The sequence below is a fragment of the Rissa tridactyla genome, chromosome 3 (assembly GCF_028500815.1).
Source record: "Rissa tridactyla isolate bRisTri1 chromosome 3, bRisTri1.patW.cur.20221130, whole genome shotgun sequence".
Taxonomy (NCBI): Eukaryota; Metazoa; Chordata; class Aves; order Charadriiformes; family Laridae; genus Rissa; species Rissa tridactyla.
Genome location: NC_071468.1, coordinates 78,911,328 through 78,931,306, shown reverse-complemented (window position 1 = coordinate 78,931,306; position 19,979 = coordinate 78,911,328). Strand labels below are relative to the sequence as shown.

At 40.5% G+C, this 19,979-nt stretch overlaps 1 protein-coding gene across 2 annotated transcripts in view; it reads left to right on the top strand.

Moving 5' to 3' along the window:
- Positions 1-19,979, top strand: part of LIN28B (lin-28 homolog B) — an 85,793-nt gene that overhangs the window by 42,819 nt on the left and 22,995 nt on the right. For both annotated transcript variants that reach the window (XM_054196433.1, XM_054196432.1), the window contains exon 3: positions 5,006-5,190. In XM_054196433.1, coding sequence (XP_054052408.1) covers positions 5,006-5,190 — 185 coding nt within the window. The remainder of the gene's footprint in view (positions 1-5,005; positions 5,191-19,979) is intronic.

Sequence of the window (19,979 nt, the reverse complement as noted above, 5' to 3'; positions counted from 1 at the left end):
TCCTCCCCCCCCTCCCCCCCCCCCCTTTTTAAACTGAGTTTGTTTCCTGTCAGATTAGTGAGTTAAATTGGCTTATGGGGAGGACTGAGAAGTGCCAGATTTGGTGCGAGATAAGCCTCTAGGAGCAGGAAGAAGCCCTTGAGGTCAGCAGGAGCAATGGCGAGTTGTCTTGTGGGTGCCTGGCCTTGGAATTCTGTGTTAGTGCAGCAGAGCTACGTGTTGCGCTCAGAGGGGTTGTTGTTCAGTGTAGGGGATTTTTTGTTTGTTATAGCATTCTGCCTGCAAAAATACATGGTCTTCACAAACCTCCTAAAATGAACTTTTGGTGGATAGCAAAAGTCCTTGCAGCAGGACTTCCACCATGCAACTGATACTATTTTGCAGTGCTTCCCCTAACTTTTGCAGTGAACAACAGTTAAATTCTGATTTTTGACTTAATGCAGGTAAGAGCACTAGTGTAGATCCAGTGTAAATCATTTGACTTCTGTGTCCTCTTACTCTGTACTCTAGCTTTACTCAAAGGTTGCTGGTTCTTGACGGAACTGTACGAGGTTTTTTTGGAGAGAACTTTTTAGAATCTTCAGTGCGGTTGGGCTTCAGGATACGCTTTCCTCCATGTCTGGATTTAATTGTAGATAATTTTGGAGGGAAAACCGTTTTCCTACTTTGGGAAACCCGGCATACTGGTGGCATCTGGTCATTGTACCGAGCAATCAATCAATCACTAGATAAAAAGGGGCAGAAGTAAGAGATGCAGAAAATAAACGATCCTAAGCAGAATGCCACTGAAAAACTTCTCTCTCCCCCCCAAAGAATTTAATGTCTGCAACAGCAGCTGTTCGCAACCCTGACTAGAAATGGCAAAGTTGTTGTGAGGAGGCACTTACTGGGACCCTGTTCTCCCTTCCCTCCCCACACCTTAATAAAAGTAATGCACATGGATTGGAGGCCCCTGTAATGAGCCTTAATTCCAAACTTCCTTTCTTTTGTAGAGGCCGGTGAGAGTTGTAAGCACTCCCTGACACTGCCAAAGAAACAGTACTTGTCTTTGGAGCTGTCTTGATAATACAGTTTATATTTGTTACGTTTTGATTTTCATTTCATAACTTTTGATTTTTCACTTCTTGCTTTCCAAGAACTTATAACCATGAATTTTTCCACTTTCATTTTTTGTTGTTGCTAATACTCTGATGAAATTGCCAGCATTTTGGACCAGGCCATTGCTTACGACAGAGACGTGTGAGACTTTGCGTTGTAGGTTAAAATATCAAGAAATAATAGGATACCTATTTAAAAAAAAAAAAAAGAAGAAAGAAAGAAATGGCACTGTCAAGTTAAAAAAAAAAATAAAAAAGCTCTAGTCTGAAATCAGTGTATTGACTGCTGGCAGAAATAACAGCAAAGTCTCTGACAGCTGAAAGAGAGAGAAAGGAGGAAAAGCATGTTGCTTTTAAGTTTTTTCCCTTTGTTCATTGGCGGTGTGCCCATACACCCCATTCAGGGCTCTAGAAATGGTTCACTGACTTGAAACTCTGGCTGCTTTTAATTGTGTGGGGTTTATTTGTATAAGTAATGTGAGGAAAATACTGAGCTAGGTCTCCCAACGTTAAATTATCAACTTTACAGACATTTTTTGTCCAACTCTTTAGGCAACTTAAGAGGAATTCAGGTTTTAGATTTGTTTTGCTGGTTTCCAAATGTCACTTTTTCCACTATGGCTTTGAATTGTTATTGTACCCTCAGAGAATCTCTGCATGAGCTGGCTATGGCATAGTAGTGTACATTTATGCAATAAGTCAGACGGCACCAAATCCATCTCTAACATTGAAAAGCCGTTGAGGTGTGTTCAGGGAGAGTACTGTGTAAGTCATTTTGAGTGTTTTTTTTCAACATTTTCTGTTCTTAAAAGTGCTTGAAAAAACAACCATACAAAAAAATGTAGTCTTGCATAATATGTGATTTATGAAAGCATAGTTCCATTACTTTGGCTTTTAAATATATTAAAAAATCTCTTTTGTAAATATAGTGCTTTGTTTGGAAATAAAAGTTCCGTTGCTAAAAGTGAAATGAGAAAAATAAAAAAGTTTTAGAGTACTAATAGTGCCCTGTTGCAGGTTGTGTTTTAAATAAGTACTTCATTTTTTTGAAGTAAAGTAGAAGACATAAAGTTACATGCATATCAGATGTCAGCCTTTGGCATTTATTTTATAATAGTGAAACTCAGAAAGGAAAAACGTGTAAGTCTTGCTGAGACTTAACTATATCTTCATTAAGTTGTAATTAAACAAAAAGATAAAAGCATCCATGCCATGTTCAGTATTACTGAGAAATAAGAGCTTATGTTTATCTGCTTGAGATTCCGCTTGTGCTTAGCACCTATCTGTGTTGCCTGATTTGTCTGGTTTTGGAACATTTAACTATATATTTTAGTTTGGGACAAAATACATGTTGGTTCAGTTCTTTCCTTTTCACCAGATTTTTCCTGGTGGCTGCCGAAGACTGAAGAGGTGTGGGTGGACCTAGGGAGGGATTCACGCCACAGGCAGAGTCTCTGTTTTGGTTGATAAGTAGTGGTGTCTTTTTCGGGAATCTTCTGAATTTGGATGTTTCTTCATTGTGACAAAGATCCCCTTATTGCTTTACAGACATTTCAAAGTGAAGGGCTTGCTTGAAATAATATGGCCTTCCTGGGTCGTTTGTTTTGTTGGTTTATGTAGAATTACTGCCTTCCAGTTGTATTAGTCAGAAAATTTGCACGTTTCCTGTTTCATACCTTGTATTTTCATTTCAAAAACCAGCCAAATTTATGATTTAGGGAACAGATATTATATATCACTTCTTTCATATGTGACCCCTCCCCGTACCACCCACCCTCCTTTTTAAATAGAGATCAACTTCACACTTAGAAAGTCAACTATTTGTCTCATTCTTCACACTGTTACAACATTTGGTGGAAAAGTCACATGCACAACTGGATAAGCAAAACTAGCCTTCATCCTAAACAGCAGACCTGTGTTCTTGCTTACCTTTGACTGCAGGAAAAACTATAAGCCATTAAGTCCCTTAGTCAGACTGGCATTGGTAGCGTCTTGTTGCGTTACGAATGGTTGCTGGTGGGTAGGCTGTGAGAACTCAGCTGGTCTGGTACTTGGGGTTTTTGTAAGCAAAGGTGTGTGTCCTTCCACATGGCTTCATTAAAATAAATTTTCCCAGTTGTTTTATAATTTTTAACTTAGCCTATTAGTGCTGTGGGAGGTGGTGTTTGCAGCTGTGTCCCTCTTTAGAAAGATAGGGAGAAGTGACACAGGTTCCCTGAGGTAACTGCTGCAGCATTAGGCACTGGAATCCTGTTTTCCGGTGTCGCTGGGTGTGATTCAGCTCCGGGTTGAGGTATCTGAATCACAGAAAAGTCTAGGTTGGAAGGCACCTCTTGAGATCATCTGGTCCGGCCTTTTGCTGAAAGCAGGGCATTGGATTAGGTTATTCGGGGCCTTATTACGCTGACTCTTAGCCATTTCCAGCAAAGGGAACTATACTACTTCTCTGGGCTTCTCTGTTTAATTCTCGTCATAGTGAGCAACTTATGTTTGATGGAGTTTTCCCTGAAGCAGCTTGGGCCTGTTGCCTCCCGTCCTGTCCTCTATGCATCCTTGTGAAGAGACCAGCTTACTCGTTGTGTATGAACTATGAACTCTGTAGGTGTCAGTTCTTGTGCTCTGCTAAAATAGTGCCTTGGTGCTGCAGACCTGCCATACCCATGACATGAATACAGGGAGCCCGTGTCAGGGGTTGCCATCTGACTTGAACACGTTCCCGAGTTGCACTTGTGGGGCAGTAGATGGTTGCTCGGCTCTTTTTGACGTGTGACTGAGTGGGATGACACCTGCAGTGATGATTCCCTTCTTGACTCCAAGCTTCGGCCAAGTGAATGCCGGCGAACGGAGTAAGAATCAGTCAGGATACGTTTTTCTCTTTGCTATGAAGAGTTCATGAGCAAAGGAAGAAAACAGGTTTCATAACTTTCCTGCAAAAGCTACAAGTGTTTGGAAATTGACGGATTTTATAATATTCTCTGTGAGTCCAATTCATGTCATGTGTAACTTCTAAAATAAACATTTAGTGTAACCAGTGTCTACCATTTCATCTTTTTCCCCCCCAAAAAATGTCTCACATAACTTGATGATAATTTTATTTAAGAGTTTGATTCATCACATTTGTCCCGGGATGTAGCCTTACTATTGTACATAATTCGTTAGGATTTGAGATAAAAATTTTCATTGCATCAGAATCAATGGTGAGCTATTCTTGACTTCAGCTTGTCCAAGATTTTGCTGCTACAGTGTAATATCAAAAGACTTACCAGTATTTATTTCACTTGCCCTGATGGTAATAATTTCCTTTTCTGTGAATGAAAATACAAATCCATTCCTAAATTATGCTATCTAGGCAAGATTTTTGGGCTAGTGAACACAAATTTAGCAGCTCACTAGGTATATTTGAATTGCCCATTCCAGTGGGCTTTGTTCAGAGTGCCTTCCTCTTGCCTCTCATGCGCGTTGTATCTTTGATTAATTTTAAGAGCAGCAGAGCCCTGTCCCAGATATAAAGAATGTGAATTATGATAATTTTGATCATAAACCAAGGGCTCTGAAGTGAACTTCCCATTTTGTTAAATAAGCCTTTTCAGTTTCTGATGCCTGTTAGACAGGGGTTTTAAGAATACAGCATTTTTTCTGCTTCTTACATCTATAGCATTCATCACAGAAAAGGAAAATATTGTTTCAGTTTTGCTGGTACTGAAAATAGCTTCTTGTCACTTGTTTAGTGTTTTCAGTGTATCCAAGACTATAATTTGTAGTATCATCTGCTATAGCTCACGCAGAGGAAACTGTTATTCAACCTGTATGTATTCTAGGATAGTAGGCAGGATGTTTGTGCTGTTGATTATGAATGTAAATACTGTTTTTAAGGCAATGGTAACCAAGAGTATTTTTCCTATTTACAGAGCAAGCTTTACATGGAAGGATTTAGAAGCCTAAAAGAAGGAGAACCAGTGGAATTTACTTTTAAGAAATCTTCCAAAGGCCTTGAATCAATACGGGTAACAGGCCCTGGTGGGAGCCCCTGCTTAGGAAGTGAAAGACGACCCAAAGGGAAGACAGTACAAAAAAGAAAACCAAAGGGAGATAGGTAATTACCTTACTTTGCTATTCCTCCCTTTTTTTTCTTTGCAAGTTTTTCTTGAAATTATGTTTTCAACAGTTATTCATTTGTAAAAGGAAACCTGTCTATGTAAATTTGGCTTTTACATGTAGCCCAGTAATTTGATTAAACTTATTAAGCTGTGTCTATACAACTACATAAATCACCCACTTGATTGGTTGTACTTGAGAAGGTTTTATTGAGTTAGAGGGAGCCTGCAAAGGAATGTAATATTATTTTGAAAATATTGCTATTAGACCGAGAAGAGAGGTCAGTCTGAATACAGGTGAAATGACGTCATGTTTAGGTGAGAATTGTGCATGCTGAAGAGACTATTGTGTGCAGTGGGGTTTTAAACTTTGCATCAGTAGTTTTGTACAGAAGAAAGTATAGGTGGCAGAGTCAGGGTTGAGATGTACATAATTTGATTAATTATATTTTTACTTAGTGAACAGAGTATAAGGTCTTTCCAAAGGTCTTAATGCCTGGTGGTCTGAAGAACTGTTGTAATGATATTTTACAAAATCCAGCTTAGTCTCGAGAGCTGCACTTCTTTATACACAAGTGCAGCAGTCTGACTTGTGCTGTTTTAATTTACTTTCTGCCCCTGATGGCTTGAAGAAGTTCTGCAGCCCTCTTCACTACGAAGTCACCTGCCCCTAGTTCCCTAAGCACAGCCTTTCTGCCCAAAAGCTCTTGTATTTAGGTGAATCTCCCTTTTTTCCTCATAGTATTCCTAGCCCAGTAGCGGTAATGAGTGAGATCAAGGGAAATACATAGTTTGTGAAGGATCCTAGTAGGAATGTCCAACCAGCCAAGTTTTTTTAGCTTGCAGGATTTGACGTATGGCCTGACTGAGGGGTGGCTCTTTTCCATTGCAAATTCTGAAGCAGAGAGTAGTTCTGGAAGGAGGGGGTCACCTGGAAAGGCAGCGTAGCCCAGTCTCGAGAAATGGGGGGATCAGAAGCCTTTGCTGGCTACAGATGAACTCCACTTGTCCCCATCTCTGTTAAGACTTCCCCCTCCCCCCCCCCTTTTTTTTTCTTTTTTCTTTTTTTTTTTTTTTTTTTAATTAAGGACTGGACACAACATGATAGTTGTCCCTCTTTCACCTTCTTTGTAAAAGCTAAAGGCCATGAAAAAAATTTATTGCTGCTGTAACAGATCAGAGTCCATAACCACAACAAGGAGAGACTTTGTAAGCCGGACAAAGCTTTCTTTTTGATTGCTCGCCATATCTGGCCTTTCAGTGTTGTAGTGCATGCAATGGCTGTGAAAAATCTTTTTTTTTTTTTTTTTTCCTTTTTAAGCTGGGCTTCCAATATGGTTCTTATTTAAACCATTGGTTTTCCATGGATTGTAATTACTAATCTGTTTAGGGTATTACCAGTGTTATTGATGTTTCATACTACGGCAGCAAATAAAAGCCACGGTCACGCGATCATGATACTGTTGTCCTGTTTGTTTGTTGCATATGAAGGAAAACAGTCCTTGCTTCAAAAAAACTTGAAATTTAAATGAACAGGCTGTAAGTAAACAAGGAAAAAATATGTCTTTAAGAAGACAGGGATTTGAACAAATCACAGAATCACGCAGAATCGTAGGGTTGGAAGGGACCTCCAGATATCCAGATGTAGGTATCTATAGTGCACAGTTTAGTCAACGCAGGGGAAGCAGTACTTTCAGAGTGCAATTCATCTCATCCTAGGGAATCACCTAAAATACTGGGGATGAATCTTGCCTTGTGGCTGTTTCTCTTCAGGGACTACAAAAGGAGCCTAGCTCCGATGCTGTAGATACTTCCTTTACAAGTCTCTGAAGTTAGGTGAGGTGAATCCTACTTTCAATGATGTTTTTATCATAGCTAAAGCATAGAAAAAATTGGAACAGATATACCCTGAAAAACAGTGCAGAGGGGTGATCCATAAGACAATGTACTCTTTCATGTTCACTTGCCTTTAAAGAAGGAAAAATTCAAAATTAAATGGAATTAATTTGAATATGAAAACGTGGGCAAAAACATCTACCCACTTCTGTCTCAAAATTCTTATGCTTAAGTTATAAGACACCAAAAAAAAAAGTGTGAAATTTGAAATGTCTGAAGCAACATTGACATTATCACTCAGCGAGGAGAAGTGTCTTTGCTTGAAGGAAAATTAGTTTTGATTGAACGCCTAGCCAGCAAAAAAAGTGCATCTCCAACATGTGTAGTGGAAAATTTCTTAAAGATTGCTGTTGTACTGAGAACTGCCTCCATTTAGGAAAGCTAATTCCATGTTCTTGTGTTTATCTCTTTTCTACATTATCAGTGTAACAGTGTGAGGGACAAGCCTCGCTGCATCTTTTTGAATGAATCCCATGACTCTATTTATGGCGTAGGCGGGATTTAAGGCAGAAGGAAAGACCATCAGAGTTAGAGATAGCAAAGGTGGGAAAAAGAAAAGAAAAGCAGCAATATGTGCAGAGAGGACATGACGCTGAGGTTACCAAATATTGGTGCTTTTTGGTAGATTTTTTGGTGCTTCCACAAGAGACTCGGAGTCTCTGTAATTTGCAGAGTGTTGTTGCTGTGGGGACCTTGCTATGAAACGATCTTCCCTTCAGCGTTACTTTGGGCTGTGTTAATTTTATAACGTGGGGTGGGAAGGCTTTGCAATTGCTGTCGGTGATATTGGCCACTTCGGCATCTTTCTTAGCCAGCATGCTAGCGCATGCCATGCTAGGACGGGAAAGTCTTTTGTGGTCCATGTGAAGTGAAGCTGTGGCGATAAGCAGCCTGCAGGCTTTAGGTTCCCACACCTTACTTTAAGTTATTGTAATACCTGTGTGTCCTCTGTATATATTTTTTTTCACAGTGTCTGGAGTAATCTGGGCTAGAGGGGAGGTTTCTAAATGAGACTCAGCTGGGATTATTTGCGTCTGAGAAGTGCTGGGTTCAGACGTGATGTTTTATGGCAAAGATGCACAGTGGCAGCTCGGGGGGCTGGTCGCTACCTAAGGAAGCCAGGGGATGAATTTGCAAAGTGTTACCCTGCGGCAGGTTGTGGCTGCCTTTATAGGAGCTCCTAACACGTGCCGAACACAATGTGTTTTGCTCAACTTTGACAGTGAGCTGACACAAAAGCGTGTTCTGCTGCTCTCCAGGAATGACCACAGGGAGCTGATGCAGAAAAGATAAAGAACTTCAAATTCAGACTGTTATCACCTGCTTGGTAACTTGTAGAAAAGTCTGTGAAAACTTGATTTAGAGTAGAATAAATGAAATTAGAACCTAGCCCACCATCTCAGAATGGAGGTTTGGAGGAGGAAAAAGGGAGAAAGGAAAAAAAATTATGCTTTAAAAAAAACCCAAAAAACAAAAACAAAGCAAAAAAACCCAAACAAACAAAAACCAAAACCAAACAAACCCCGCTCCTAGTGACCTAAAATGAAACCTGGTAAAGGACCTTTTTATCAGTTGTAATTTTTAAATTTAATATTAGTTTTATAAATTTGTATAGCTGGGGAAATATTCTTTAGTGCAGTGTACATTTAAGTAAATTTGACCCACACCTTTGGCACAATATTAACAAAGGTGATGCATGATGCTCACAGGACTAGAAACTAGAGTTATCTTTGCGGCCTAGAGGTATTATCCAGTATCTGTAAATATTCCTAGTAGAAGCTCAAAGATGGATACTTTTTCAGCAGAGTATCTGTAGTTCTGTGTCTGCTCAACTTGGCACTTGCTTCATGTGGAACATTTCAAGGGGTGTGGGGAAGACGACAACTTTTTTTGTTTGTTTGTTTTGAAGTATTTACACCAAAATGGAAGCAGTAAAATTAAGCAAGAAGGAGAGGACAATGAAGAAATAATTAAGGGTATAGCTCCATCTCCCGGTTTTAATTTATGAAGTTTCAGTCCTATGGTACACTCTGCTAAAATCACACTTGTGACAGGGAGGCTTTCTAGCACGGGTGACCTGTATCAGTGAGTGGTTTGGATTTAAACATGTAATAAATGTGTTGTGAAATTTTGAGTTTGACACAAAACGTTTCACTTACTTGGTTTATAGCGCAGCCCTGCAAGTAAACTGTGAGGCAGAGAGTCGGGAGCTGCTGGAAATGAGGGAGCTTAATGAAGCATTGCTACTGGATAAATGGTGATGCTGAATTATGTTCTGGGAATACAGCTAGTGAAATAGCCACGGATTTATCCACGGGCTGCAGCGTCAATGTAACACTCCAACGTAGGCATCTATGGAGGAGAGACAACTAGAAAGAATGTATTTTTCTTTTAAGATGTAATAAATGGTGTTTGCCAGTGACTCCTAGACGTGACCAAAAGGATAATTTTCAAGTGAAGAAACACACATTCCTAAACCACGGGCTGAAATACAACCACTTGGGCAGGGGCGGGGAGTGTAACTAAAAAATGAAATACTTCCCTGATGAACTGTCACTTAAAATTAGTTTGTGTCTGAGTCAGACAGAAAACGGATTTAACATCTGAAGACATGCTGCAGATGATCCAAAGTTGGACTATAATAACATCTTAAAAGTCTTTAAAAGCTCATGGTCTGCACAAACAGCCGTGGAACAGGTGTGATGCAGGCAGAGATGACGGCACGATGGAGTACTGTGGGGGGCTTTTGGATCAAAGTTAGCAGGAGTATGAGAGCTAGTTTAGGACAGAAAAGTTACATGATACAAAGTCACTTCAAACTTGAAATTATATCAGTTCCATCTCTATGGACTGAATCACGCTCGAGTGTATAATCTAATTTTCATAGAAAAGCCTCCTACGGCTTGAGCCGAGCAAATTTTTGTGAAGGAGACGTGAATAATGGGGGTGGTATGGGCTGTGAAGGAGAGCCCTAAACTAGTACTGAAATGGGAAAAGCTCATTAAAACTGTGCTTAGCAGAGAGATGGGGCCGAGGCGAATGGGGAAAGCCCATTAGAGTCCCTTCACCCAAGAGCTGGGAGGCAGGGCCAGGCTGGTGGTCACCGCACACAGCTACGCTGTGGGGACACGTCCACTCCTGCCCTCGGCCAGCCCCGGGGACCCGCTTTGGGCGGGTCCTGAGCAGCAGTGGTGCAAAACGGGGGGCAGACAAAGCAAGAGCGCCCAGCCACCCAGAGAAGCAGATGAAAAGTTCAGGGAGCTGTGTGTAGCCTTTGGCACAAAATGGTGTCGGCACATCACTGTCAAAGGGTTGAATTTTCCTCCTCTCCGGGGATAGGTTGTGTTCGCAATTCTGCTATTTTTTAAAGAGGAAGCTAGCACACAAGTAATGCAGAAGTTGCATGGCTTTTCACGTACTTCTTAAAAATACAGCCTTGCAAAATGGTCTAACTCATTATAGTGGTGTTTCAGAAATTAAAACATGAACACCTCCTCCTCCTTCTCCCTATCTTTCACCTGGTTTTAGATGGTAAGAATTTCTTTCTTTCCAGTTTTCATTCTTGCTTTTCCCATTTTTCAAGCGTAGGGCATTTTCTTGGCTGTTCGCTTTTTCGCTGCTTCACAGCGATTCTGTTGGGTGTTTGGTTCCTCTTTCCAGTGGTGTTTGAGACCCCTCTTTGTCTTATGGACTGCAAAGGCCACCTTAGTTTTGTTGTGTTAGATGAAAACTGCCATGTGAAATGAGGTCCCTCTGGCCTACTATCCTCTTTCCAACAGGAGCCTGTATTTAAGGAGAGATTGTAACAAATAGGGCGATATAGCTTTCCATCCCTGGCAATTAGTGGTCTAGGCATTTCTTCAATATCAACACCTACTATGCAAAAGACAAACAGATGATGTGTTAAGTACCTGAGTTGCTGGATGCAAGTTTCTCTTGGATCCTAAAGCAAAATTTGAGGTTATTTGTGCAGAGTTGTATGTAGTGAATAATTTGCACACAAGACAGTAGGCTAGGAAAGGGGATAAGCACCATTCTGAGATGTGCTTTCTTACGTGATCTCATTATTGATATCTGCTGACTGTGCCATAATAATCCACCAGACTAGCATGAACTGCTCGTAACAGGAGCAGCAGAACACTGCTAGATTTAAAAAAAAAAAAAAAAAAAGGGGGGGGGTGGTGGCAAAAAACCAAAAAGCCTGAGAACTTTGCACTACTCCAGTACTTTAAGAAGGTTATAATCTTTGCTGGACTGCAATCATTAGGGACAAAGTTTTCCATGCTTGCTCTCTTTTTTCAGGCTGACAACTTTTTGGAAGGTTTAGCAACAGTTCAGGTTTTTCCAAGTGTGGAATAAAACTTAGAGGGCTGTATTAATAGGGTTAAAAAATAGGTAACGCTTAAAAACAGCTGCCACTCAGTGCTGTGGATCAGAGGCTTGAAAGCTGGCTTGGAAATGGATCTCTAGGGTTAATCTTTCCTTGTCTTTCTGCAGACCCATCGAAGTCCAAGTTAGAAGCTGCTGAAAAGTGTTACTGCGTATATTCATTAGACAGCCCTTGTTAAAATACCTATATCATCCATCTTTGTTAAAGGGAGCTCAGAACCGCAGCCTTCCTGCATACCAAACGCACGGTGTGCTTCCAGGACTTGGTCCGTCCAGCCGGGTGAGAACAGAATCAGATCTCCGACACCACGTATTTTCTTCATCAAAAGATGAGAGGAAGGTGGCTTAAGGGAGGAAAGACAAAACAACTGCCACTGACTGGTGTGTGTAGTACCCAGTATCTGTGGACCATACACTATTTGGCACAATTTCATCTCCAGCCTCGGGTGTAGCTAAACTTCAGTCTTCTGGAAATGCCAGGTATAGAGCTGTGGTAGAATAAGGGCCCCAGCGTGAGAACACGAGCAGGAAAGCCTCGGCTCTCAGAAGACAGCAAGCCCTGGCCAGCCTAGCTTCTACCCCCATATCCAGCTCACAGCAGCGGGAGTTGCCTTCCTCAAAAGATAATGGGTTTCTCTTCCTGTCTATTTCCGCAGCTCAAACAGTCAGCATCCAGGATGCCGAGCCGAAGGATCGTTACTTGAATGTTGGAACTAGGTGTAGAAATGGTTACGGTTGTGCATAACAATATGTTTAATATTAGAATAAAAGATTTTGTCTTTCAGAAGACATGGAGGAAATCCCATTCCAAATTTTAAATGTAGAGAACATTGTTTAATTTGCAAAGCCAAGTGCCCATAGTTAGATGTAGGCTACAAAGCTTAATTTGATCCCTTACCAGCTGCGCTGCTCCTGAGACCGAGGTCAGGTAGAGTGATTTTGGGGTACCCAGGTACACTGTTGTGTGCTGGGTGGTGATACAGGGAATTCCTCGTTCATTTGAAAGGCTGTTTTCTGGTTACACACAATTTAGCTACCAAATTCATCACAAGGCAACTGGAAAGCAAGGGCTCATTTCAGATGCCACATTGCTGGTGAACTTGCCACAACCATGTAGTGTTTCAGTCTGCTCGCTCGGGTGCCAGCGGGAACTGGGCTTTGCAGTTAGGTGTACAAATCAACAAAACACACAAAAATATGTGCTTCCTGTCCATCAGACGTGTCTTCTGGTAGGGTTATTCCCATGCTTCAAGTGCATACAAATTTCTGTGCTAATGCAGGAGCTGGGAACCTGGTGGCAGTGACACAACTAAGCGGTAGCTAAGCCTAATTTTCTTCATCGCGAGCTTTTATTAAGAACAGAGTAGAGCCTGAATCAAGTTGTCTTTGGTATCTGTTTGTGTGCATGTACAGTTAAGAAACGATAGGCCCCAAATTTTTCATAGTGTTTATAATAACAAATCCAAATTTGATGCTAAAGTAAGTAGATGCAATTCTGAAAATGTACAAGGACCAGATGAAGTGAGTAGGAAGGTGTCGTTTTTATGCAGCCTTATGTAGAGTAAAGCTGTCCCTGCGTAGCAGATGGGTTTCTTAAGTACATACACTGTTTTCGGAATGTGGATTATTTCTCTTTAATGGGAAAAGAAATTTTTCTTTAAACAGCCTCTTCTCAGGCCTTGTGTTTTCCGAGTATTACACCCTCTTTCACCCAGGGAAAAGCTCAGTCTCATTTACAGTAAAGTACCAGCATATATTCAGGCCTTTGCTATGGTGTACTGACATCCTTAATGATCATACTGGAGTCTTACCTGTAGGAATGATTCCCCATATCTGAAGGAATTTAGAAGCAAGAAAGAATTGTGAACTTTTTTCAATTTAATAGAGATTACGCATAACTTCAGTAGAGCGTATGTTAAAAGCATTTCAGTAAATAATTTACAAAACGTCATTTTTGTTTCTAAAAATCTTCCTAATATAGCTAGCATCTTCTACCTTAATTCAAATTTCTCTCTTGCTGTTTGATTTCTTACTACTATACTAATATACTACTTTCAAGTAGACAAGAATAAACAAAATGTACATACATTTTCAGGGCCCAACTCAGTAAATACTTAAGCCTGTGCTTTGGAAGTAGTAGGGAAGAGGGCATTATTTGAAAAGATAGCCCCAATTGGGAAAATTTCTTTTTAAGTTGATGTTGACCCTGACTACAGACTGTGCTGCTTTTTGCTCATTCTGTAGCTGTCAATGAGCTGGGAACAGAACTGCTCACAGGACAAACTGTCTTTTAAAAAGATGCATACCGTCTGCGCTCTATTTTACTACCAAAACGTTCTGTGTAAATGGTTAAACCCCCGGTCCGTTTTATTTTAGGAAAACAGTTGCACTTCCTTGCTTTTCTTGATGTGTTGCACTCCAGCATCACCTAGCAAACATAATCAAGGCATGTAATAAATATGTAACACTAAGGAAAGATTATAATGGTGATTCCAGATGATGGAAACATTTGGCATTTATCTTGACCTGTTGAAAAAGATACCAAGAGCTTGAAAGTTGGAGAAAACTGAATTATAGCATAGCTGCTAAATCAGATATTCCCAAAACATTGCCTTTGATTTACCGCTGTTGATTAATCTGAAGCTCTTCAGAAGGAATAAAAGTTCTGGAGCCCTTTAACTTCAAATTAATAAAGTCTGTGCAGTAATATAATTCCAAATCGCGACAGCTGTTTCTTTTATTAGCTGTGGCTTCATGTTTCTGTCCTTGACACTTAAAGATCAAACCTACTTAAATATGAATCATTTAAAAATGTGAATTTACTTCAGTATCTTATTTTGTCAAGAAGCTCGGCAGCTCATTATATAAGAGGGATGTGTCACGGGGGTAGTCATCAGCTCTGTAGTGGTGGTGCAGGCACGCTACTGCTGTTCCCACCGTGCACAGCCCACCACAGCCCCCCGAGTGCACCTACAGTGTGCTAGAGCACTTCTCAAGCAGGTAATAAGACACAGGCTACGTCCTGAAAGAAATCGTGGGTTTAAGGGCGTACTTACACCAGGAAAGGCAAGTTTATTTGGGGGAAAAAAGTAGCAGTTTAAGCCACCCCGCACAGCGAGGTGGCATCCTCCATCCAGAAGGAGCAGGACGGAGTGGGACTTTGCAGTTGCTTCTTCTGGTTGTGGGAAGCCGTTCAGAGAAGAGGCAGTGGAGCTCAAATGGAAACGCTGCTGTGATGTCTATGGTCTCTCAAGCAGGGTGACAGGAAGATGTTGCAAGGACAACAGATAAAGAGAAGATTAGGAAGGAATGTGAAATCAAGCACAGGCTTGGGGGAGATAAGGAAGGAGAGGCAAGAGAAGGACTTGGGTAAGGGAGGACAGACTATTGAAAATGGTGTCAATATGAGAAGTGCAGAGTTTTCCCAGTCTCCAGATTATCACCTCAAAGCTGGTAGTTCAGGCACTCTTCAGGGGGGAGTGCAGAGAAACCTGAATCCCCTCGGTCACAAACAGGGGTTGAATCAAAGTTTCCTCCATTTTGAAAGACTGCTGCAAGCCAAGAGCTGTAGCACACAAGGATCTGAAGTGCAGGTGGGACGTGAGCTCCTGCTTCGCAGCCCTGCGAAGACCCAGGTGATTCCAGCGGACGTGGGAGGGTTGATCTGAAATGGGACTTTTTGTGGTAGTCTGCTTATTGTGTGTTCCTCGTTTAACCGGGTGACAAACTTGACACATCTGGAGTCTGTTTTGCAGAACCACCAAATGCCCCTAGCTGTAAGAGTTGCTCAGTTTGAGCTTTGCCCTAAACATATTGGGTGCTATAAAACAGTAAGTGCTCTACAGGCTCCGGTATTTCAAATTGAGCACCTAGAATAAGGCTCCTCTGGAAAATGATTTTGGCTTTTTTTCTTGTGCTCTGGAATCCTGTGCATTTTGTTGAGACCAGTTAAACCATGCATTATCGTGGAGCCATTGCGAAGTAATTAATATTTGTAATGCATGAAGATATATTAGTGAGAGCCCCAAAGTTAGTATTTCCGTATTGCGTTGAGGACTTTGCTGGATTTAGTGGTGTGTCCAAGCATTGAATTGAGTAGGCTAAAGAGGTATGCAGTAACTATTTTATATTTCATGTAGCAAATGAGAAAAGGCCAAGTAGAAGAACTCCCATGTCAGCTGGCAGGCTGTTACTACACCGTACATTGTTCCCTTCCCTTTTGAATGCTGAATTTGTAGGTAATGGGTAAAAATTAGCTTGAACACTCCTCTGACTGGCAGCTGGGCTTCGGGATCTGGACTGGTTTTTCTTTGAAACCGTACTGTGACACTGCAGGATGAGGACGGAGGGACTGGTTTCACGGCAGAAATTGCACATACGTGTGCAAGAGAGAACAAAGGTGGCCGTGGCCGAGTTGGAGGAATAGCGAGCCGAGGCCGGCGTTATTGATGGAGTAGGGGGAGCTGGGTTTGCTCAGTAACAGACCTGTGGAACAGTTAAGGAGGAAAGAGTTGTGAAGGGTCACTATGAAATATGGGAGGGAGCTAAACAATTTCTTTTCTTTGATCTCCGTTCATTTATAATCTTATTGGTGTTGAGGCTCCTGGCACTAGAGCTTTTCCAATGAATAGCTGAAAGTACAAAAATTGATTTAAATTGCACTGGTCTTGCGCTGAATGGCTTTCTTTAGCTTAGAAGTTACTTGGAGTTTTACTCTTTTAGCTGTCGGACAGTTTAAATGCTAAGCATTTAATTTACTTCAGGCAGTTCTGAAAACAATAGCAAACCACAGACTGCTCTTATTTCATTGTCTGCAATTAATGTTGCAACAGCCTTTGCATCAAAGTTTAACCAGAATGCTTTGATTTCCTCAATGATAAATGGGTATCTTTTGACCAATATAAAAAGCTGAAATAGTTCAATGTTTCAAATTCAGCTTCAGATTTGCTAGTGTTTAAAATCAGTAGCTCTGCCTTTTTGTTGTGATAAACTAATAATGTAAAACAAAACAATAGAGTGTGTGCGTGTCAGTCTGTGTCTGCCTAATGAGACGAGTTGTTCTATAAAATTATGCAGTGTTGCTTCTTCCATCAATGGGAGGGAGTCATCAGTAGTTGGCAATAGGATTAGAAATTGTATCTAACTCAGATGTAAGGAAAAGCCTATTTATTTACCTTTTTAAGGGTTTAATTTTATTTACATTCTTTTTCTTGAGTTAGTTGTTGTAAATCACTTCTTTCTAGTACATATATGAAAAATCATTAATTTCCTGTTGATCAGGATTGGTTTTCCATGTTTTTGTGCTTTGATATATTTTTGGAGAATCATGGCTAGCTTCTCATATAATTAATGTTAGGAATATGTGCCTACATCTCCTCTTCATAATTACTTAAAATGTGTGAAGCACTTCGGTTTTCCAAGTCAAAAAAAACCCCAACCCCACAGTGTTTTAATTTACTTTTTGTTAAATAGTTCAATAGGATTTTATGTTATTAAATGTGGGCGTATCATTAATCACTTCACTTTTAGAATTTTTGTCCTTACGTACATTGTGTAATGTACAAATTTTACTTGGAGCTCAGAAATAATTTTATCAACTAGTTCGTTCTTGTTATCCCTGTATTTCTAACTCACTGGAGCCTCACGAAGTTATCTTTCTCCTTTACAATCTATACATTTCACTTATGCTTAGAAAAGAAACATCTGGCATTTTTTTAATGAGAGCTGTACATTCGTTGACCAAACAAGCAGCAAGGAATCTGTTGTATGGCTGATTATGGCAAGAAAATGAGGTAGTAGTCTCATTAATAATCAGTAAAATTTGTATAAACTGGTGCTGTTTCATTTTCTGAGTTAGCTAATCTCATACTTTCACCCTTACAAGAAAACAAATCATGTTTAAAAATGCCTAATATGGAAAAATGCTACTTTTGAATGCAGAGATTAGAAACATTTAAAACATACGTATTTGCAGTTAAAGATGTCGACTCTTAATTCTCTCCTGTCTAGAGCCTTCCTTTTTTATCTTTGAAGTTCACTCATTATTCCATGTTGATGCCATTGGTTTCGTTTATTTTTGTATCCTACAGACATTAATTCATACTGTTCAGATCCAATCTTTTTAGAATATTTCCAAATGTAACATATCAACAAGTTTATATTTTACACAGCCTGTGGAGCTGAATTTTGGAATTTGCTTTTTTAGTGGTTCTTTTGTGGAAGCGAAATCTTTCAGGCATGAATTGATAGTCCAGATCTTTTGAGGTCTGTCTGTGCTAACCTATGACCTCTGTTCTTAGGAGGTCAACATCTGAGGGCAGGAGATTAAGGCAGTTAAAAGATTGGAATGGGAACTGGAATGGAAAAATTAGCCAGCACATTTTGGGTGGAAAACATCAAAGTCATCAAACAATTTGCTTATTTTAAACTCAGTTTAAGGGTAACAAGCTAATTGTACTGTGTTTGTTGATGCAAGCAATTTATATTATTTGAGAACATTAACACTGAAGAATTATTTTTTTTTTAATTGGAGAAACATAATTCCTGTTTGGTATAAAAGCGCTCTCTATTTTATATACGAAATGCTTTTGTGCAGTGTTTTCTAGGATAGTAATTCAGGATCTGATCATACAGCCTGTATGCAGTTGATTAGCTCTATTTCTTACAAACAGCGATAGTAAATGTTGTGGAACCTGATTCTTGCTTGTGGCTGAAGACCCCTCACTCTCATGGGAGAATACAGGCGCTCTCAGTACACGGGAAAAATGATTCCCATGTTTAAATTTCTGACTGTGATGCCTAAAAACATTTGTAAGCATATCTTTTTTTATTATTTTTTTTTACAGCTTTTCAAATGTGAACGCCTTTCCAATGCAAACTTTGTCACCAAGGAATGTCCTTTCATAGATTATAAATTAATTTGAAAGAAAACGGCACTGTCTGTTTGTTCTTGTCTGCCGTAGTTCAAAATTCATTAGTATGTGTTTTTAGAAGAATGAGGACTTCATCTTTCATCTGTACGCTCAATTTAAAAGATGATGTTATCTAGAGAAAGACACCTTTCCACATCTGAAAATTATGCACGTTCAAGGATTTGTCTAAGCAGTCACATTTTTGCGTTGTTTAAAGTGCAAATAAACGTGATTTCAGTATCACGTGCCAAAGCCAGGGTAGTGTTTCAGCATGCAAACCCACCTATCGGGAGAAAAAAAAAAGAAAAGTCATGGATATCTCCCAGCTCAGGCTCTGACTAACAGCGTATGGATTCTGGTACTTCTCCTATAGGTATGGCTACTAATTAAAGTACTGTAAAATACAGCTAAACTCAAGCGGACAGCTATCTATAAGCCTCAGTATAACCTCCACACATTATTATTGTTCTTTTGGTAGTGAAGGATATGAGATTTAAAACCCTTTGCAAGCTTATAGCTTTCATCACTATTCCTCTAAAGGCTAAACCCTTCCTTTTGTTGCTTGTGGCCCTGACTTGTGCCTGAGGGGAAATTGAGCAAGATGATCACCATCATTTCTTCCTCCTTCATGGAAGGAAAAGAAGGGAAAGCAGGAGGAGCTGTTGCGGACTGCAGCAGCCCGTGGAGCGTTCCTGGGGATGCTGCCACCACTCTGCTTCCTTCCTGCCGTTCCGCTGGGGCGGCTGGAGAAGCTGTACCAGCTGCAAGGGCTGCCATGGACGGGTGTGCTCTGTGACCCCGGCAGTGCCACCGTGACCGGGTGCCCTGTGTCCCTGGTGGTACTGCCACAACCGGCTGTGGCCCCCATCTCCAGGAGTACCACAGCGGGGAGCATTTGAAGGGGCAGGACCAGCCCTGAAGGCTGTTGTGTCTTGGAGATCGGTTCCCCGTTTGAATTCTTGAGATAAAATGGGGTAGCTTCTGATCAGCCATTTTGTGATTCTTGCTTGTCAGCCCTCTCTGTGGTTAAATAAATCGGTAGGATCAATTGATGGAAAGCTAGTTCTGTTTTACAAAACAGCTTTGGTTACCCGCTTGTGAGAACATGTGAATCATTCGTGAAGGAACAGAGGACTTGTTAATTAATAAAGGAAGAAAGTTAAGTTACTACAAAGATATAGTGTGCCCGACAGGACTTAAGATAACTTTCTTGTTTGCCTAAGCCCTTGCTATGCATTCCCTCTGTTCTATCTGTTTAAACTCTTCAATGGAGAATTGGTTTTCTTCTTAGTCCATACAATACTTAAAATCACTGCTGGTTTTAATTACAATAGTAATTGTGCTTCTTGGCTATTTGAATTATTAGAGAGCAATGATACAGACACATTTTTTTAATCTGGAAGACCTGTTTCCCAGGATTTTTGTTGGATGTGTGTGTCCTCTTGTTTCATGGTGTTTGATGATTTAAGCATCCTGTCCACAAGCCTGCTTTTCTTAACTGTCTTTTGCCCACCTTTTAAAAGTAGTCTATAGATACTTGAGATCGAAAACTGCTCTAGTGGAGAGTAGGGTGATGGAGGTTTTTCATCCCT